The 21,350-nt window shown below is 52.1% G+C and overlaps 3 protein-coding genes across 4 annotated transcripts; all 3 read right to left on the bottom strand.

Moving 5' to 3' along the window:
* Nucleotides 1–441: 441 nt before the first annotated feature.
* Nucleotides 442–8,027, bottom strand: vcam1b (vascular cell adhesion molecule 1b). 2 transcript variants are annotated; one of them, XM_086046481.1, is made up of 10 exons: nucleotides 7,411–8,027; nucleotides 6,428–6,727; nucleotides 6,017–6,322; nucleotides 5,512–5,763; nucleotides 5,166–5,429; nucleotides 4,773–5,039; nucleotides 3,812–4,114; nucleotides 3,473–3,736; nucleotides 2,352–2,612; nucleotides 442–2,279 (listed from the first exon to the last, which is right to left on the bottom strand). In XM_086046481.1, exons 1-10 carry the CDS (start codon nucleotides 7,712–7,714, stop codon nucleotides 2,113–2,115), a joined length of 2,688 nt encoding a protein of 895 aa, XP_085902607.1. In that variant the 5' UTR covers nucleotides 7,715–8,027; the 3' UTR covers nucleotides 442–2,112. The 2 variants fall into 2 exon arrangements, with proteins under 2 accessions (XP_085902607.1, XP_085902608.1); XM_086046482.1 differs by having other exon boundaries at nucleotides 7,364–7,554.
* Nucleotides 8,028–8,169: 142 nt separating this feature from the next.
* On the bottom strand, nucleotides 8,170–14,700 carry cdc14ab (cell division cycle 14Ab). Its single transcript, XM_086046483.1, is given in 16 exon segments — nucleotides 8,170–8,940; nucleotides 9,529–9,657; nucleotides 10,086–10,124; nucleotides 10,214–10,318; nucleotides 10,320–10,375; nucleotides 10,377–10,542; nucleotides 10,922–11,060; nucleotides 11,123–11,353; nucleotides 11,427–11,514; nucleotides 11,596–11,658; nucleotides 11,779–11,845; nucleotides 12,139–12,218; nucleotides 12,315–12,407; nucleotides 13,097–13,172; nucleotides 13,251–13,341; nucleotides 14,292–14,700. Coding segments are annotated over 16 exon segments (1,566 nt in total). The 5' UTR covers nucleotides 14,386–14,700; the 3' UTR covers nucleotides 8,170–8,891.
* Nucleotides 14,701–16,064: 1,364 nt separating this feature from the next.
* On the bottom strand, nucleotides 16,065–21,061 carry rtca (RNA 3'-terminal phosphate cyclase). The gene is made up of 11 exons (XM_086046486.1): nucleotides 20,863–21,061; nucleotides 20,606–20,706; nucleotides 19,697–19,840; nucleotides 19,492–19,615; nucleotides 19,155–19,213; nucleotides 18,509–18,650; nucleotides 18,295–18,416; nucleotides 17,304–17,362; nucleotides 17,126–17,220; nucleotides 16,537–16,641; nucleotides 16,065–16,241 (listed from the first exon to the last, which is right to left on the bottom strand). Exons 1-11 carry the CDS (start codon nucleotides 20,905–20,907, stop codon nucleotides 16,137–16,139), a joined length of 1,101 nt encoding a protein of 366 aa, XP_085902612.1. The 5' UTR covers nucleotides 20,908–21,061; the 3' UTR covers nucleotides 16,065–16,136.
* Between the last annotated feature and the right edge of the window lie 289 nt (nucleotides 21,062–21,350).

Here is a 21,350-nt window from a genome sequence, read left to right as displayed (position 1 = left end):
CTAGTGATGTTTCCATGGCAACCGTAAAAACGTGCAAGCTCCCGCCAACTCGCACGGCTCCGCCCACCTCCGCACTGCTGACTCATCAAATCTCCTCGGTCGGCGTGGAATGGGATGGAAGCAAAAGATGTAGTTGTCGCGATGCCTCAAAACGTGCCGATGCTTCGAAGCGTGTGTCGAGCAATCCGGGGTGGAATTATCGAAGCGTGATTCATGATAGGGAAAATGACGTCATTGTCAGCGTATGAAGCCTCGCTGTCTCGAAAAGTGCTCCATGTGTGTCCGCGTTCACATGCCACGCAATTTTACACATGAAATTCCAGCTCCGCGTTTTGGTTGTTCTGTCGTTTTGGGAGTTACCTATTTCCAGAGTGCATATAATCAAGCCAATACAGGGAGGAGAAACATTTTTTTTTTCGTAAAAAGCATTCATAAACACAATTGTCAGTATCGCAATCTTTTATTAAACACAAAGTTGAACACAAACATGGCTTGTCATTTGTACATAGCATTAACTGCAAATTAATTTTCCACAGATTACATAAATGAACCTCAGAAGACCTCATTTGGGTGTTTTGATTCCAGTTATTATTTCCGTGCGGATACTGTTATAAAATTGAAAAAAACCCAGCAATAACACAGTTCAAATGACAATCAAGGATTTGGCCACCGGGGGGGGTTGGTGTGCACGTGAAGCCTCACGAGCTGAACCTTTTTCTGAACCAGTTGGATGGAAAGCTTCAATGGTTCAGAAGGCTCCATCTGCCCATCACTAAAAAGTTGATCCTGCACACATTAAAAACAGCGGGTCCGTTCTGCTCTCGATGTCGCCCCGAACCCAAACCAGGACGTCAAACGCCCGACCAGCTCACGTCTTCCAAGATGGTCCTTAGGTCCGAGGTGTGACGGAAGCAAAAGATGATCCGGTTCAAGACGAAGATGAGCAGGAGGTGCGCGCTGAAGTCCACAAGTTCAGTTTCGTGCATTTCGTGCTGATTCTGGTGCCGCTTCGTTGTGGACCGGTTGCAAGAAAAAGAGCTGCCATGTGTTTTGAGTGGGCACGCCGCGGAAAGTCGGACAGGTTGTAGTCCAATCAATTTGACGAGATGGGAGGTGTTGGTTTCAGATGCCGTGCTCTGGTTTGGACTTTTCTCTTTTCATGAAACATTGCCTTGCCGCTCGCCCTCAAAAGTGTGTCTCCAACTGAAGGGCTCTCAGAGGGGAAAAAAAAAAAAAAAATCCAGTCAGAGTCCTGACCTCAACCCCAAAGAGATGCTGCGGCAGGGCTGATTTAGGGTCAGATGTTTCGTGGTGGTGATCATTCTTTCGTACATTTGAATGTTTCGATTTCGATGAAAGAGAAGCCCAACGTTTTGGGAGCACGTCTGTGACCTGAGCATCAAATGTTCAAATGTTTGAATTGTAGATGTATATGTGTAAAAGCACTGCTGCCCTCCACATCAACAGTATGCAACATTCCTGCAAGGAACTACGCCCCCCCCCCCCGCCCCCCAAGAATCTTGAAGGTTTGTTGCGCTGATGTTGGCGACTTTCAGTTGGATGTTTGTTCTCACTTGCGGGTGAGCAGGAAGCATCGGCAGGGACATTAAAACGCTGACACGCAGCACAATCATTGTTAGCGGCATGCACAGGGGTCACAGGTCGCGGCCGGAAAAAACACCGCGCGCCCGACATTGACTACTTTCACACACGCGGAGGTCTCCACGTGAATCCCAAGCAGCTCCCGAGAGAGGGTTTCCGTTGCCACGGAGACGCCAGCGCGCAGGCTGGGAACCGGGACGCTAACTTAGCTCGCTCGGCGTCGTCCTGTTCAGACGACCAATGGGAGGGAGACCTCATTCAGTGGGTTTCGGCCGGTTGCCTGGGTAACGCAGCGTTGGCCCGGAGCTGGGACCGGTCGGGCAGAGCCGCCTCGAACGTGTCGCCGGCATTTTGTCGATTCCAAAACGACCACAAAGGATTCCAATTTGACCAGCTCCAACTCAACCAACGTCAAGCAAGCAATTCATCTGCGACTTCATTTGACGGTCAATATCAGCGATTATGAGGCGGCGGGGGTCGGGTGGGGGTCAGGGGCGGAGGCGGGGCTCTTCACGGGCTGCGGCGTTCAGGCCCAGACGCCGTCAGCTGGTAGGATCCTTTCTTTTTGGACCTTCTCAGGTAGTCCAGGACCAGAGCGGCGGCGGCCAGTCCGGCGGCACCGACGGCAGCCGGCACCAGGATGGCGGCCAGAGCGGGCAGAGTGTCGGCGCCGGGCTCTGGAAAAGAAAGACCGTCATAAAAGTGGCGCCGAGGGAAAACGCGACGGTGAAAGCTCGCGGAAGCGCCACCTGTCACGCTCAGGCGGAACGTTCGGAGCTGGTAGCCCAACGGGTTGCTGGCGTTGACCCGGTAGAGGCCCGAGTCGCGCGCCGTCACGTTGAGCAATCGGAAGATGCCGTCGGCGGAGCGGCGCCAGGTCCCGTCCGCCTCTTTCTCCAGGACGAGCTCCGGCGGCGGGAAGCCGACGCTGCGGCAGGACACCGTCACGTTCTGGCCGGCCGACACCGACGCCGACGGCGCCACCGCCACCGTCGTGTTCCTCGGAGGAGCTACGGCAAACATTTGCGCACAGCCGAGTACGTTGTTAGCATTTGGCCTGTCCGATCCACAAGACTTTTAGGGTCCATTATTTGATAATCCTATAAAAATGGACACTATTTTGCATTCAAGTGGATGTCAACCCAAACCTTTTTCAAGGATATGTTCCCAGCAGGCCCACGAGTTGAAACACGGCATTCTGACTCATTTTGCGTTTGTGGAAAATCAGTTAAGTAGCAAAATGTACCCCTTTTTACATCTCAGGGGGCAGCCATTTTGTCTTCTGTCGACGGTAAATGACATCACAACGGCTCACAACAACCAATCGCGGCTGACCTGTTTTCTGAATCTGAGCCGCAATTGGTCGTTGTGAGCCGTTGTGATGTCATTTTTAGTCGACAGAAGACAAAATGGCCGCCCCCGGAGATGGCTAAAAACGAGTGCATTAACGCTTATTCCTCAAACGCAATATTCATCAGAATGCCAAGTTTCAACTCGTGGGCTTGCGTAGAACATGTTCTTGGAAAAAAATGTTTGCGTTGACTTCCGCTTTAAAGTGTATTTTCACATCAATTTTTTCTGACTACTGTCTACTGCTGTTGATTTGGTATTGCATCATGGCGAAAGAAAAGCAAATCAACAACAATGACGTCATCGTCACTTTTCAGGAAAGCCCGCCAATTTTTTGGTTTGTTGGGCCGTGAACATTGCGTCATCATCAAACGCAGCAAGCCATTTTCAACACTTTGGTTTGAAAAACAAACACACAAGTATCCAATAGTATCCATTTGTGAGAAAATACGAACGGAGCAAATTTGGTTTGGGCGATACGCGACTTCCTGCTGCCTCTGTTGCGTGCGTGACCTCTGACCTGTGACGGTGACCTGGCGGGTGACCTGCTGCGACCCCAGCGCGTTGGAGGCGTGGCACAGGTAGTGGGCGGAGTCCCGCAGTCGCGCAGTCAGGTTGTAGGAGAGGGAGGAGGCGGAGTCGGAGCGCAGAAGCTCCGCCCCTTCCCTCCTCAGTATCAAAGTGGGGGGCGGAGCCGCTTCCGACCGACAGGCGACGGTCACCCGCTGCCCCTCGAGAACGTTCTGAGCCGGACTCACGGTGACAGAGGTCCCTGTGGGAGGGTCTGAGACACGGAGTGGGCGGGGCTAAAGAGGCCTTGCTTTCGCCCAAAATGCACATGTCGAGCGTTTACACTCACAGTGGATCGTGAGAAGCACGCTGGACTTCCTGGAGCGCCACACGGCGCCGGCCTCGGTCAGCAGCCGGGCCTCGCAGCTCACCAGGCGCCGCTCGGCCTCGGCGCGGTGACGCAACACGGCCGAGATGTTCTGCGGGGACGGCGACGGGCCGAAGGTCTGCACCAGCAGGCTCACGTTGCCCGACCACCACCACAGACGCAGCCGCTCGGCCGGAAACACGTCGCGCACGTCGCACTGCAGCCGCGCCTCCTGGCCCAGGGGCACCGCCCCGCCGTCCTTCAGAACCGGATCGGACGGCAGAGCTGAAGAAGACAACGGTACAAGTCAACAGGCCGAGGCTCCGGACGGCCTTCCAGAACCCCCGCGGCGCATTTTCTGGGCCTTCGCCGACTTCCGACTTCCGACTTCTTGGTTTCTAAGGCAACAACAGAGGCTGCTACATTCACACGGCAGGTCAATTCCGATTTGTTCCTGTCAGTGTAAATAGTACGACTGTGATTTTTTTTTTTGCCAAATCTTTTGTATGTAGAAGAAACAAAAAACGAACATGTTCAACAAGCGCAGGTCTGCAGGTCAAGTGGGTCTGCTGGGAACATGTTCTTGAAAAAAATATATGTTTGGGTTGATTTCCACTTTAAGCCTGCGCTTGTTGAACATCTTCGTTTTTTGTTCCTTCTACCCTGAGATGGCTGAAAAGGGCTGGATTTCTCTGCTTAACTCATATTTCACAAACGCAATATTCATCACAATGCCGTGTTTCAACTAGTGAGTCTGCTGGGAACATGTTTTTGAAAAAATATATGTTTGGGTTGACTTCCGCTTTAAGAAAACGTTGGCCCCAAATGCATCAAGACCGAGACCTTCAGAAGCGAGGGGCCGTAAACACGTCGTCAACACGGTTCGGTCACGTTGTGTCTTGCATGTGGAGTGACGCGAGAGTAAGCGCAGGTAGCGGCTCACAGTAGACGTGGACGGTGGCCCGGCCGCTCCTGGTGACGTTGTCGCACGTAGCCTGGCACACGTATCCTCCTCCGTCCTGCAGCCGCAGGTCGCGCAGGAGCAGGCGAGACCCGGCGGCGCTGGGGGGGACGTCGCCCTCGGGCTCCGTCCTCTTCCAGCTGAGCGCGGGCGCGCCGGAGCACCCCGAAGACGCGCACGTCAAAAGAAGGCCGGAAGACACGCCCGCCAGCGCCACCTGCGGGCTCACCTCCACCAGCAGAGGGTGAGCTCAAGACACACGTGCAAGTCAACAACACCGGCAACACCTCGTGGCAGGCGGGTTGATCGCCAGGCCCGTGGGTCCCGCCTGCGTCCGTGACGTGTCTCCTTTGCGCGTCAGCCTGCGGTTCTTACCTGCCACCGTGACATTTTGCGTGACGCGTTGCGTTCCGAAGGCGTTGGTGGCGTCGCACCAGTAGTAGGCGGAGTCTTGAGGCCGCACGGATAGGCTGAAGGTGAGTGAGTGGGTGGAGTCAGACCTCCAAAGCTCCACCCCTTCCCTACCCAGCACCAGGATGGGGGGCGGGGCTCCGTGTGAGTGACAGGTGAAGGTGACACGCTGGCCCTCCAGGGCCTCCAGACCCGGAGTCACCGACATGGAGGTGTTGCTGGGCGGAGCTGGAGGCGGCGCAAGCACAGAGTCACACGTGTGTGTTTACGTGTGCGTTTATGCGTGTGCGCGCGCACGCGAGCCTCTCACCGTTGACGCGCACACGGACAACCTTGCTGTGTTCGCCCTCGCGGTTGCGGGCCTCGCACTGGAATTCTCCCGCCTGTGCGGCCAGCAACAGCTCCTCACCGTGACCTTTGACCTGCGCCGGCCCACCGTCCTCGGGCCGGAAGGTCCACGTGAGGACCGGCGCGGGGTTGCCGGACGCAGAACACCTCAGAACCAGGACGGACCCCGACATCACCGCACCGGGGTCCGAAAGCGCCGTAAGCACTGGAGCGACTGACAAGAACCGCATTGTCGTCGTCGTCGTCATCATCATCATCTTCATCATCATCATCGCAATCGTCATTGTCATCATTATAATCGTCGACATCGGCAAAATCAGCGTCATCATCGCGAATATCATTGTCGCCGTGATCGTCATCATCAGCGCAGCAACACCGGTTGGCACGGCAACGCCGCTTCACGTTACGCGCTCGTGAATGCGTTGTCATGACAACCTGCCATCACGCACCATCACGGACGCGCTTACATGTCACGTCGAGGTGTGCGACGGTCTGCCGGGTGCGTTCCGGGGGGGCCAGGTCGGGCAGGTCAAGGGTGGCCCTGCAGGTGACGTTCTCTCCTGACTCCGCCCTCTGAGGCGTGAAGGTGTAAGACGATCGGACGGAGACGGCCCCGGCCTCTCCTACCACGCTGCGCACCACCTGACCTCCCCTCAGCCAATCAAGAGTCAGCATCTCGGCGGGGTAAAGGTCACGCACCTGACACGTCAGCGTGGACTCCTCCCCTGCGCGGACGGGGTCGTGACCTCGGATCTCAGGGTCCGACGGGAAGGCTGAAGGACAACGGAGACGATGACATCACTGACGGAGGCTAATCCCAAGCTGGCTACACGCGTCGGGCTACTGGATGACCAAAGAAGCGCAAGAGCTGAGCTGACCGTAAAGTCTGACGTGCGTTTTGGCGTGCTTGCGCTGCTCCCCACAGGTGACTTTACACAAGAGTGGGCCTTCGTGCTCCATCTCCACGGGGTCAAAGGTGAGCAGCGACAGGCGGTCCCGCGTCCGGACGTGGGCGTTAAGCGGTCGGTCGCCGAGCGGCGTCCACGAAATGACGGGCGTGACGGGGCAGTCGTGGACGGAGCACGTCAGCTGCTGACGCTCGCCCAGCTTGAAGAGCGGCCCGCTGGGAGAAAGGTCCACCCGCAGGGCCGCCGCGCAGCGCCGCCACGTCAGCGCACCTGCAGGGCCGCCGCCGCCGCCACAGCAACACCACACCGACACATATGATCAACGATCAGCGCCTTTCTTCCGTTAATAACAAAATAAATATATTTAAATTCAAGGCTCGTGTATTCAATTCATTGCCAATGATGAAAACGAAGGACATCTTCGCTACAATTATAGTTTTGGAAAAGTAAAATGTAATTTTCGTGTTTTAACGAAATATTTTCATGATTTTATGTCGATTTTATGACGAAAGAAATTATTTTATTTCGTTAGCTTTCGTTACCAAAAACAACCTTGGTCGGCGGCCACAAAATATCATACTGCGGCGTGCAAACGGCCCCCGGGCTGTGAATTTGAGACCCCTGCTCGAAACAGTGATTAGGGAGTCTTCGATCAATTGTTTCAACCAGAGAATCGGCAACTACTGTACATACGATTAGGGAGTCTTTTTGACGAATGTTTTCAGCCTATATACTGTAATCCACCCAAATCATTTGCTTGTGATTGGAGAGTCAGGAATGAGTGAATGATTGTGAATCAATCACGCATTCACAATTCTATCAGCGGTGTCATCAACTGGAACTACTTATGGCCCCACGTAACAAAAGGTAACCTCCAGTCGGAACCCTGAACCTCAAAATCCCTACCTTAATTGCGTCTGGGGGTGGGGGCGGGCGAAATGGAAAAGTGTCACCTGAGAAGATGAGCCAGACGAGCGGAAGCGTGCTAGTCATCGCGGACGGACGGACGGACGGACGGACGGATGTCGGCCAGGGAAGGTTGGAGCAGCAGGCAGGCGAGCAGGCGTCCGAGCTCGGCGTCAGCCTTTGTGCGTGTGTGCGGCTTGCTCGCGGCGAGAGCTGCCAAAGCCCGAGCGCAGCCAGAGAAAGAGCGTGCGCCTCCTCTGGCCGGTGGCGCCCTCTGCTGTCCGGCACGGCAACTGCACACTCACACTCACCGCTCGTTGATTGATTCAACACGCAACAAAGACTCATCATCAGCGACTGACACGAGCACCTGCCTTCTGATTATTCGAGGACAGTCATTGGGGATTACTTGAATTGAGCTACAGTACGGATGACTTTCTGACCTCGCATTCATTTCCCAACGCAATCAGCAGCTCGTCTTTGAACTGCTTCCGTGCGGAGTGTCTGACGTAGTGGCGAATCGTGTCCCCGGGTGGCACTCGCGGTCGGAGCTACAATTATCGTGCATGACTTTGCGACGACAATACATTACCTGCACATACGATATGGATGATTTGATAAGCGACTTGAGGATGACGTAATCATGGATGACTAAGAAATGACTTGATGCAGTTTGGAGTACTTTCGGAGGGATTTGAGGACAACAGTGGGAGGGTGACTTCTGAACGGACTCATCGATTAGTTCCAGATGAAAGTGACGTCATGCATCTCCTGTTGATCACACGACTGTCCAAACACAAAACACGTCAACAAAAATAATTTATTTCCTTCTGCTAAAACGACTTACAAGAAAATAAATCTCTTTCCCCAAAAATATTCCAAAGGAAGCCCATCAACAGGTAGCTTCCCATCAAAATAAAAGCCGACGAATGCTGCTCTCATCACGAACCGCATGAAGCGCTCGCTCCTCCTCCTGCCTCCACGCTTCCTTATGGCACTTCATCTTCATCGTCATCATCATCATCATTACCATTAAACAAACTTCAAACTTGAGACTATAAAATTTAGAGCAAGAAAAAATGTGGTCCCTGCAACTCTTATTTTGAAAGTGCCTCCTACAACAAACAAAATGGAAGAGGTAGAAGATTGGAATGATGCTGTGATTGGTCACAGATCCACAGATGACCAATCAAGTCATCAAAGATCACGAGTAATTTTGTTAAAAAAAAAACATTGGAATCAAACTTTAAAAGTCTTCTTCCTCCTTGAGCTAACAGCTAGCGCTGGGCCAACAGCCTGCCGGCGCGTGCGTCGCTCATCTGCTCACAAGAGGTCAGCTCAGGCCAAAGTTTGCGGTTTCCATGGTGACGTCATAGCAAAAAGGATGACAGTCGACGTGGTGAACGTGACAACAGGATTGTTGCTCCCTCAGCTGATCCGGATGTCTTGACGATGTCAACTTTTGGATTTTCTCACTGTGCACGGGCGTGTGACTTTGGAGGTCATGGAAGGAATGTGTGCGGCTCATTCAAGGCACGTGCGACCTTCTAGAAGTTGATGCAGTCAGACTGAAGCGACTGGAAACAAACAAACAAAAAAAATTATAATCAGCGCTGCTTGTTAACTTGTCGCTAACAATGGGAACATGTCATGTGACACGCAGGCCGCTCAAGTGGTGACACGTGCCGCCGCGTCCTCCTGATTGGTTAATAATGATGTCATCGCAGCTATCAAAGTGTGTGGGCGGTTGGGCGGGTCACATGACAGGATTTGAGGTTCAGGGAGCGACACACCACGCGTGCACATCCACACACACTAAAAAAAAAAAAGTAGGGAAATGAGCGTTTCGTCGGTGATATCTCAGCACAGCAAAGCAATCAGCACAAAGGGGCGGGGCCAGCAAACTTACAGGAATGGAGCGACTCAGGTGGCGTCCCGACGTCAACGAGCTAGCGTAAGCACGCGGGGCCAAAGACGAGGGCGCGCGCGTGCCGTACACGTCGCCGAGCGAGCCGGCCAATCGGGAGCTGGCGTACACACACGCACGCACGCACGCACACACGCATCAAGCGGTCCGAGGTGACGAGTCACGTGACGGCAGTGGCCAATGAGACGCCCGAGACAACCTAGGAGGAAATGAAGAAGGAGCGAGGGAAGCGTCTGACCTCAAGCCGCTCGCCGATGCCGACGCGCTGCGACCGATCCTCTTGGCTGCGGCCGAAGCGGAGGACGCCGGCGACTTCAATGACTTCAGCGGGGAGGAGGCGGAGCCACCATCGGCGCCCGTCCAAAGTCTGATGACGAGACGCCGTTAGGAACTTTTGTCACACTTCTCAGGTAGAGGTCACCAGGGATGGCCGAGTATCGATAGCAAGTGTCGGTAGCGGGCGGAGGCGGGCATCGTCAGTGAGTTTCTGTCACTATTTCGGTCCGACTGCTTTAGTTTGCACTTCTGTTCATTTATTGCAAATGGAATCAGAATGAGTTGTTTGTGTTTTATTTTGTACTTCAGTTCTGTTATGCGCAGTCTTCTACGCTTCTGCCTTTAAAGGTCTTTCTTTAAAATGATCAGACAACTTTTCAGAGTCATTTTATCGATCAAAAGTGCTCGTGGTATCAGTGACTTGGCATTGTACGATTTAAGGTTTGTCCTGGTTGTCACATTTGTTGTCACGCGTTCGTCTCGTCTCGTTTTCGTCATGTGTTTGTGACGCACGCTGACCTGATTGGCCGTGTCGGCGTGTCGCCGCGCTGCTCCACCCTGCAAGGCAAACCGGCACATCCGGCTGTCACTCAAAGGTCATGTGACTTTGACCGACAGGTGGGGGAGAGGCGGGGGGGCGGTAATACCTGACAGCCGCAGAGGCGGCGGGCCGGAAGGGTCGGCGACCTTTCAGGGCTCGCAGTTTGTCTCCCTGAGTGGGAGGCGACCTCTCGCTCATGTCGCCCTGCGGCCACACAACAACACCAACACGCGTTCGTCTTTTGTTGTGCGCGCTTACGACGTTCACGCGTTTACCTCGTGCAGGCGCTCCTCGCCCAGCGAAGGCCGCCCGGCGCCGTTTAATGTGAGGCCCTCCACGCCGGACGCCAAGTCACCGACGTGGTCCTCGTTCTCCGTGGCCTTTGAACCCTGCGAGCGCTGATGGTCTCCTAGCAACCATAGCCACGCCTGCTTCCTGCCCACAAAAAAACAAAAAAACAAAACAGATGACAAGTGAATGGACACCGCTCACAAGTGCCACGTTGGTCAATTTGTCATGCCGTGACCTTGTTTATTGTCAAATTTGCTAGCTCATCCGTCATATTTGCTCTTTGTCGTCATGTGTCAGGTCTTTGTCACCAAAACAAATCAAACTCAGAAAATCAGTTTTGAATCGACCAAACTGAATTGAATCGTTACATTTGATGTAGTGTCCTTGAATCATATCGCTCCCCCCCCCCCCCCCCCCCATGTAGTTTTTTTTTTGGGGGGGGGGGGGGGGGCAGGTGTGGAGACGCACACTCCGAATTGTCGCGTATGGCAAGCGCTTTTCATTTGGGGACGGGCGGTCTCACTCTTCCAGGAAGTGCTGCTGAGGTCCAATAACGGAGCCGGGCCTGCAGATGCGGATCCAGGCGATGGCTTCGGCGGCGCTGAAGCGGTAGTGCTTCATCAGGTAGCAGCCGATCAACGTGCCCGTCCTGCCCAGGCCGGCTGCGGGCGACACCAAAGCGTGAGAGCGAGCGAGCGGGCGGGCGGGCGAGGCGGAAGCTCACCTTTGCAGTGCACGGCCAGGGCGCTCGGCGTGGTGTCGCACAGCGCCAGGAAGCGCCGCGTGATGGCGTCGCCGGGCGTGCTCCCGTCCAGGAAGAACAAGTCCCAGTGACGGAAGCCGCCGTCGGCAAAGCGGGCCGAGTCGTAGATCTTCTTGTTCAGACGCACCACCGCCACCACGCCGCGCGACCGGAAGTACGGGAAGTACGACTCGGGCGCGTGGAGGGGGTAACCTGCCGGCGACACGCGCGCCCCGTGCAATTCGTCAACAAAAGAGGATGTCAAAAATGAGCCCAAAAAACCTACCGTTCTCCATTTTGCTTTTGGGATGCGGCCCACTAAAGGCCAGAAGTTTTCCCGGAACGATCCAGTTCAGGTCGCCGTTCTCCACGCGCTGAGTAAAAGGAAGTCGACGACGACGTAAGAGGCGGCTCGGTGCCAACGCGCAGTGCATCACGGGACCGCCGCTCCCTACCTCGTAATGTTCGTACTCGTCCACGTCGAAAGACTCAAAGTCAAAGAATCCGTGTTGGAGAGCCTGAAAGCGTCACACGCGCAAAAACAAACAAAAAAACAACAACATGAAGGCGACAGCCGAGCGCCACAACGCGCTCACGGGTGAGGACTTGCAAAACGGCAACACGTGATGGAGTCTCACCTTCCGGATGCCCAGCAGACAGTCCAGAACGCTCAGGTTGAAGGTGCACTTCCCAAACGACGCGTCCCTGCACACAAACAAAGTCGGACAAATCTCAGGAAAACACAAAGACAACTTTGACAATTTCCGTTTGTCAGGCAGTCTGTGAAGGCACCAGCGGGTGGGCGGGGCCTCAGGAGCCAAGACAATCCACCAGCAGCTTAACCCTCAATTTAGCTCACGAACACACACGCACACACACACACACGGTCTTTATCCCTCACGCACACACACATGCAGACACACGCACACGCGCTGCGTGGGGATGTAATTAAGGTACTGAGAAGGGTTTGTGTGGAGCGGTTCCGTTTTTGTGTGGACCTGAAGGGCAGGTAGGAGGCGTTGGATCCCGACACCAAAGCTCTGTAAGCCTCTTCCGGCGTTTTCTTCAAGTAGATCACCTGACACACACACAATCAAGGTCAAGGTCAAGGTTAAGCGCGGCCGTCGCTGCGTGTGTGTGCGTGCGTGCGTGCGTGCGTTCGTTGGGGTCTCACCGCATATGCGCCGATGAGCACGGCCGCGTTGGAGCGTTTCCTCTGGTCGAAGCTGCTGTAGTGCACGATGCGTTTCCGGCTCAGCGTGAATGACTGCGCACGCAAACCAACGCACGCACACAAAGCAGACAAAGTTGGACTTGAGCAAGGCAAACAAGCAGCGCGGCAGATTTTGCCAACGATGCAAAAAGTGCAAACGTCAAGCAGGCCAGCTTCCAAAAAGACGACGGACACGCGCAGCCGCGCAACAGCTCACCCAATATGAATTTTTTTTTAAGCCTTCATCAATGACAAATTTCAAAATGTGACTTTTAATAATCAATTCAACAATCGAAGACCTTGTTGAAGGAAATGTCTGATTACATTCGTCCTCCACCAAATCAGACATGTTTATTATTTATTGTTTTATTGTAAGAGCTCTAGCTGTTATGAAATGCGCTATATCAATAAAATTGTATCGTATCCTTTCATGGTTTGAGGTGTCAAAAAAAAAAAAAAAAGTCAAGTCAAATTGTCTGTTGTGCTTGTTCATTTTCCCCAAAAGCTCTCTTCTCTGCTTTATGGGCCGAAACCAACCCGTGTTGTACCGCAAGAATGAAAAAGGCTCGACACAAAATAAATATAGGGTGATTTTTCTTTTTTTCTTTGGGTGCCGTATGACCCAGGCCTATCAAGCAGGCGCACACGTGCACGCTTGTGCAAGTGACAGAGCGTGACGGTGCGCAGGCAGACGGTGGACATTCCAATGGAGGGCGGCGGCGGCGGCGGCGACAGGAACTCACCTTGAGCTTCTTGTTGAGCTTGCAGCAGTATCGGTACAACATGGCCAAGTTGAGAGGACCGAAGTCTGCGTAGAAACTGGCCAGACACACCACAGGAAGCAAATGAGCACGCCGCGCAGCGCCAGCGGCGGGCTGCCAGGGGGCCGGCGCTTACTTTTCGTAGACAAACTCGTCGTCCGTGCAGAAGTAGTGCGTGTTGGCCGTGCTCTTGGGTTTGCTTCGTAGCGTGGCGAAATACAGACGCTCTGGCACACGAGATGCAATCATTAGGATTAGTTGGCAAGGCACACACACACACACAGACAACACATTTCCACTCGCCAACCTGGATAATTCCGAAACTGTGAGTGAATGATTGCGAACGTTCAACATTTCCGACCCCCCCAATCATGAGAAATTAAGATAGAGGAAACGCAGTTACTATGGCGACAATCTGAGTGGCATATTGCAGTGGTATCAAACGTGCGGGCTAAGAGGCCCGGGCCGCCTCATCTGGCTCCTCTCGATGCAGAGGAGCAGCGGCTGGACTCCGAGCGATTTCTAAGGGGAGAAACCCCCGACACCCTGCGGAGGAAACACATTAGGGCCGCTTGTATCCGTCATCTTGTCGCGAGGGTGTGAGAGTGCAAGAAGGTAGATGGAGCGCTAAATCGAGCGCTCGGCCTCTGGGCTCAGCTCCTTTTTCAGCACGACGAGCGATCCACCTGTGCATCTCCCCTCACTGGTCAACAAGACCCCAACGCACTTGAACAGGATCTCATCCCTGACCTTGGAGAGGGCTCGCCACCCTCTTCAGACTGGGCACCATGGTCTCAGAATTGGCGGTGCTGAGGCCAACCCACTTAATTGGTTCTGATTTGCATCATAATGAATGTGATTTTTTTTTTTTACTGCCACCAAAATATAGAATAGTATAATATTCGTTACTTACGGCTTCTGCCGCCACAAATGTATTAGTCAGGCCCACTTGAGATCAAATTGGGGTCAGGGTAGAACCTGATCTCCGTTTGACATCATTAGCAAAAGCAATCAAGCAAATTGATCATCTACTTTTCTGGGAGACTTTACATTCAGATTGCTCAAATTTCGTTAAACATGTCAAAAGTTCACTCAACTACTTGGCGAGCCAATATTTCCGTCTGAGTGACGAGCTTTTTAAATTGTGGTGCAAGTTTCTATTTTTGTTTTATTTTACCTTTGATGAACTCTGCGGCTCCCAGCGGTTCAGCGTCGGCCTCCGTCACGCCGAACAAGGCGGACAGAACCGGGCTGTGGGTGGTTTGGGTCATGTGTCCCCGTCTAAATGCTGGACGCTCAACTTGTCGACTGGCAGGCTAACAGCGAAGCTAGCTGCTAGCCGTCAACAAGTTGTCAACTTTGTCCTCATCTTCCCATCGCGCCCCCCACGCGCACGCGCTTCCCTCGGGGAAACTTTTGGACGCTTTTCGAAGGGAATTTTCCTGATTTTTCAGTTGTCCGCCGTCAAATCATCGCGGCTTAGCATGTTAGCGCGTTAGCTGGGATTACCGACGGCGGCTGTCCGAAAGTGAGATTGAGCAAGTCTCTTCCAAGACTCGTTACCATGGCCACCGGCGCTCCGTGTCGACTGCAGCCAATCAGCACACGGAGCGAACTGCGCTGCCTTCAATGTTCCCGGGAAAACAGCAATGTCAACTCAAAAGAACGCGGCGAGGAAAAAAACAACCCCAAAAAGAACCACAACTCCCGGACTTTGGAGTTAGTCTTAGCTGGAAATACTAAACGTCCTGCGCGTTTTTTTACATCAGTAGTTTGTAAATTCAGAAGTTAAACATCTCAATCAGTAGTACATTTATGGTAGCAAGTTGTAGTCGGAAGTACCTGCTGTGCGCAATATCAGAAAGATAATTTACCTCTGCGCATGTCATCATTAATTTTTCATCGCATAGTCTTTATATCAGAAAGATAATTTACCTCTGCGCATGTCGTCATTAATTTTTCATCGCATAGTCCTTATATCAGCATAAAAGGGGAGTGTTTGTGCGACCGGTTTTCGCCTTTCGGTGTTCATTTATCATAACTGTATTTGACTCCTCACGTAACCTTCGGAGCTCCGTACGTGCGGCTGCTGTTTGTTCAACAAACTCGCCAATTCTCACAACAAATCACCGAGTGTCAACAAGCATGAGCTTGTCAGTCATGACGTCACAACTCTGTCGTTTCGGCTGGAGGCGCAGAGTCAGCGGCGTGACATCACAGATTGTGCAGTTTGTGTCACAGCAACGACGTCACATTCACCTGCAATTAGAGAGATCCACACGCAGTTGGTGCTCGGTCCCGCGGGCGAAGGCTGGAGGAGCCGCCGGCCGTCTTGGTGCATCTTGCTGCAGGTCGGAGGAGTGAGTGGACGACTTGTGGGGTGTCATGTGTCCCGACTGGCTCTCGGGTTTCTGCTGCAGGTGTGAGTTTACATCGGGCTCGGCTCGTTACCAGGGCGACCGGCGCCTCCGTCGGGTCAAGCGGTCAATCATCACTTGCGATGTCACGGAAAGGAGGCGGCTCTGCAGGAAGTGGTCCACTTGACAACATCTGGTGCGGGACAGAGTCCGACTCGCTCGCGAGCCCGAACGAGAGAAGTGGAAAGGAAAAATAATTCCGTTCAGCTGGGTTTTGTATAGCGCCAGTGGTTAATCTAAACGTTTTCTCGCCGTCTGGGAGCTCCTTGGCCAAATTAAGCCCACATGAGCAAGACTCCAACCTCCAAGGAAGGCACCAAAGCTCCAAACTCTAAGGAAGACACCTTGGTGCCTCGACTCAAGATAAACGGATAAAAAAGAGGGACACTATGCACAGAGCGATATAAGATGGCTGGATGAGGATGTCGGATGACATCATCAACACCTGTCAGTCATCAAGATGATGGGAGGACTCGACTGACAGACGTGTTTTGAGCTATGCGCCAGCCAAACAACAACAATCGAGACAGCACAACACTTCAATCATTCATTTATTAAGGATTCATTCACTGAACTTTAAAGTTGGAGGGTGGAGGGGGGTGGCTTCATGAGGGCATGTCTAGGTTAAGGTTGGGGACCCCGGACCCTTGACATTCGATGATGTAGGTGACGTTCAGCTCGTCCTCACATTTCGTTATTGTGAACTTTGCCTGTAAAAAAAAGAAAACTATCAATCAGGGTGCTATGATGTCATTCAACCAGCTCAAGTCGAAACAAGTAGAAAACTTCAGGCAGAAATTTGAACCGGGACAGTTCACCGTTGCCTGCTGACATTTGTGACAGATTTCTTCAGAGTTGGGCTCAACTTTACGGTGGTGCAATTTCCAAAGACTGGAGCTAAAACTCTTAACAATCACAAAGGTGGCTTGCTAAGGGTTGACCTTTGACCCTAGGTCAGAGCTGGATGAGCTCTGACAGCCGCAGTGGCGTGACGTGACCTCTCACCTGAGTCATCCGCTCGGCCACGTGGATGGCGGTCTGCGTGTGGAGCGTGACGGCGCCCGTTCGGATCCGAGACGTCCCCTTGGCCAGCGCCATGAAGACGATGAGCTGAAGGAGAGCGCACCGCACACAAACGTCAACACGCCCGCTCGCCGCGTCCAAGCCGCTAATCTCGGACCGCCCTCCTGCTACATTTTATTTTGGGGGTTAGGGTGGAGCCAGTCAATGCATGCCCCACCCCTTCTGACAGCCTTGGTTAATACCCCAAAAAAAAAAAAAAAAAAAAAGTTTTTTCCCCCCTACTAATCTTTGATCAGGTTTCAAGATAATTTGGATTGATATGGCCAGGATGGCCTTTTTCAAGCTATTCTAGTTCGCCCGGCAAATGAGATGATTGGCTTTCTCATTATTATTTGATAGGTAAATGAGCTTTGCTGTGATCGACTGGCTGTTCTTCTCAAATGGAATATGGAAAACTGTTTTGCACCTGACTGGTAGTGCGCTACATGTCACCGCCTTGTGTTTTGCCCCTTGGACGTCAGCTCGCAATTCAGCTGGCTTCCCACCAAGTGTCCCGCCGCCGCCCACTCACCTGATCCTGCAGGAATTCATCCACGCAGCCGTTGTGGCGAATGTTTCTTAGCAGCATCTCTGCAGCTTCGATGCCAATTTTGTCTGCATACACACCTGAAAAAAAACGCACATATGACGGTGCAGTTAAAAAGCCAGGAATGTAAACGCTGCCTCCTGGTGGCGAAAGCGCACCTCACCTTTCTTGCCCAGAGCGGAACCCGCAAACAAACACCCCGTGCATGACTCTGCTATGATTCTGAAAACAAACAAATGTGAAATGTTTCAATGACTCTTCATCAATGAGAGGAAAAATATCAAAAGTTGGTTGTGTTTGACATCTTTGTACTTTGTGGATTGTTTGTAAAAGGCCTGCAAAACGAGCCGATCGGATTTTGGCCAGGTTGTGACCTCGATGGGATGCTCATTATTCAAGTAGCTACCCACTCGATGCTTTGCACACGCCCACATCACTCAGGAAAAATGGCAGAATGGCGACAATGCTCCTGCCAAAACTTGACATCGGCCGCCAACCTCCTAGGAACAGGAATTCCATTTATTTGGGTGGAAATTCTTAACAGGTTTGTGCTGTGTTCAGCAGTTTTGTGGAGGACGAGGCCAAACGGAAGCGTTCGCGCACGCTGAAAAGGAAACATGCAGCCTCAAAAACTTCAACAGGCTCACCGTTCAGTGAACGGCTGTATTAGAAGGCGCGTTTAATAGGCCAGGCCCTCAGGCGGAGCGATTTCAGAGAGCGAACATCAACAGAACTACCGGCGAAAAACACCTCGCTGATACTTCCTGGTTGGCCGCTACACAGCAACTTCCAAATATGGGCAAGCTTGAACTGTGATCCGCACCAAGAACAATAAGTGCAGCGTGAAAAGACCTCAAAGCACAGGTGACATCAAAGTGGCCGCCAAAAGCTAATCATGCGTGTCAACTTTCACCATTCTTGCTCAAGTCTGTACCCAAATTTCAATGAGTCAATTTAGAAAACAGGTTATCTGTAATTATGCTGAGCTATTGCAAGCCTTTTGTGCAGTCAGCTGAACAACTATTTTGGATTTCTGATTTCAAAAAGACTTGTCCGTCAATTGATTTTGTAGCGTATCAGTAATAACACGATGAGGCAATTCAACGTGGAGTGAATTTCCCTGGCAAAAGTGAGAGTGGCGGCCCGTTGCTCACATGATTCCGTTTCCGTTTCCGCAGGCCTTCTCCTTCTCCTGCACCGCTTGAATGTTGATGTACAGCTCCTTGATTTCTCGCCGGATGGTGCGCACGGCGGCCGCCGCCATGTCCTTGGCCAGCTGCACACAAAACGCGCGGCCGTGTCACATGAAGGCAAACGCAGGCGGCGGCACGCCAACGCCGGCGCCGCTCCGAGTGGCGTTCGGCGTACCTTGAAGGGCAGGACGCCGGCCACGTACGCCCGGCCGTGAATCTTGGTGATGGTTCCTCTCTCCAACAAGGTGACTGCTTGCAACTCTTTGACCGCGCGCACCGTCGCAGTCACCTCGCCGCCGCCCTTTGGGTAAAAGCCTCTGACACAAACACACACACACAACATAAACTGATAAGATGCACCAAAATTAGTGCAGACCTTGGGAGGCAAAAGGTCCCATGCCATCTAAATGCTTTTTTTTCTACAGTTTGATGCCTAAACCAGGGTGAACATCTATGTGGTTTGTGGTTTACACCCACATGAGTGGATTTGACTTTTCCAAACTCATTTTTCAAGTCGCCGCCCACTCGACCCGCAAATTTTTGCTAACAGCAGCTAGCAATGGGAAGTACTTCTTGTTTGCAACCGTTGCTTGTAGCCGACATCACGCGGAGCTAAGTCATCATTCTCCATAATTATTCAACAATCCACTTGCGGCAATGCTTATTTATATAGTATTGAATGTTATTGAGTGTTTAGAATAGCTTGAAAAAGGCCATCCCAGACCAAATTAACTTGCAAATACGATTAAAAGGATATCAAAGCTGATGATGATTCAAATAAAATAGATGTAGCCCATTGAACACGCACACACATCACGCACCTCATTTTGATGTCACAGTCAAAATGGACTCCAAACTTTTCCACAATGGGTTTGAAGACCTAAAGATGCAACGAGACAACGTTAACGTTAAAGGGGAAATCCACCCAAATGTTTTTTTGACAATATGTTCTATGCTCCTTCACTAGCCTAAACATGACATTCTTATTAATATTGCATTTGTGGAATATGACAGAAGTGACAAAAAGGCCACCCCCAGAGATGGCTAAAAACGGGTGGATTAACTCTTATTCCACAAACGCAATATTTGTCAGAATGTCATATTTAGACTAGTGAAGGCGCATATAACATTCTTGAAAAAAAAAAAGAGGATGCCTACCTTGAGGGTGTAGTCGATCTGTGGCGCCATTTCTGCGTTGGTTCCTCCTCTGAGGCACAAGTTGGAGCTGGCGTCAGCGTACAGAGCACATGGCAGCGCCACCTGCAGTAAAAGACACACACTCCTAACACACACACGCGAATGAGTACATAGTGTACGCACACACATACACACGCATTAGTATGGTAGCGGTGTGGCTGGTCACCCTGCCGTGTGTGTGTCCGCCGTGTAATTTCCAGCTCGAATCTTTCCCGGCATCAGGCTGACGTCAGTGGAGCCGATGGCGCCGCCCTGCAGGACGCCGGCGCACATGTCGGAAACCAGCTGGAGGCCGCTCAGGTGCTGAGGCCTGCGTACAACAACACACAGTAGAATGTACAACACACGTGGACAACGCAGCATACATTACACGGGCACACGTTCACAACAACAGGTCAAAGGCCGCCAACCCTCTTTCGTATGTGCACATCAATCTGATATGTATCTGATGCCACTGCAGTCTGGATTCTTAGGTCAGCAAAAACAGTTCAACAAAACACGCATGAAACGCAATTGTGGATGAAGGAGCAGAAAACGGTCATATCGACGGCCAAAATGCAAGTCCTCGTCTCTGACAGGTGTCAAATCCAGGCCTTGAAAGTAAATCCTTCCACAGTGGCCAAAGAGAAACTATGGCAAAGAATGTACTGAGTACTATGACAAATACAATGAATCAATACAATGAATAAACAAATAGAAGAAATTCAGACAACGGGACACGTGCATGTGCTCTGCATCATTTTGCACGATCGTTTGTCAGAATTGGCGCACTGGCATTGATCGCTCATGACGCTCATACCCTCACCTTAGACTATGGCCGACATTTTGCCACAATAACCTCTTTGCTGTAGCACTAGCGTGGCTTCAACAGCCCGAAACAAATTCATTGTGTGTTTTGAACTTTCTTGGCCAGTCAAGACGACTCTTGATTCTGAGCCCCTCTGACAAGACTCCTGCCCCCAGCCCCGAGCAGCCCGACTGGAGCCCCGTTTCCTTTTATGGACCAGAGTCCCATTGTTGTTACTTTGTGTACCCGAGTCCCGTCCTTTATTCACTGATCGATTTCTTTCCCAACCTGAGTCCCGGGGTGCTCCTGCCTGCTCGGACTTTGGCGATCGTGACCGGCGAGCCACTGATGCAGCTGAGCGCCGCCGCCACTCTCAGGATTTGGCCGCCCTGGCAGGAAGCAAGGAAGAAGGAAGGAAGCAAGGGGGGGAAACAAGAGAAGGAAGCGGACATAAAAAAGAGGAGGCAGGATAGGACGCCGGTGAGTCAGGAGCCGCCTGCTAACTTGCTCGCAGTCGTATAGTGTCGTTTTGTGACGTCACTTACGCCCTCCATGACGCTGCCGTCGAGCTCCACTGGTGGCGACTCCATCTTCACTCCCACTTGGATTTCTTCTTGTTCTTAGGCGTCCCAACTTTCCCAATGCGTTTGCGACAGCAGCAGCTGCACTTTCTCTCATTTCTTGTGTGCTGTTGTCGCTTCTTTGTTGATGTTTCTGGGCGGTGTGCAAATATTTTGTGGCATTACCGCCACCAACTGGCAAGGAGGACTGTCAACGTGCAAAAATCAATTCATAACGACAACTAAAATACATGGTGTTCATGTCGTCCTTCCTTTTTAAAGTAACCTTCCCTCTGCCAACCTGCCTCTGGATATTGTACATATTTCATGTGCTTTCCATCTAATTAAAGAAGGATAGACGTGCATGAGGTGAGCTTGGAAGCCAAGCATCCCCCTACCCAAATGACATAATTGATTCTTTTATGAATGGCTTTTAAAAATCAATTCTGCTAATCTGTGGTTGTTTTTTAATA

Source organism: Filicampus tigris, chromosome 12 (genome assembly GCF_054856515.1).
Source record: "Filicampus tigris isolate MCC_2025a chromosome 12, RoL_Ftig_1.0, whole genome shotgun sequence".
NCBI lineage: Eukaryota > Metazoa > Chordata > Actinopteri > Syngnathiformes > Syngnathidae > Filicampus > Filicampus tigris.
This window is presented reverse-complemented; position numbering and strand designations above follow the sequence as displayed.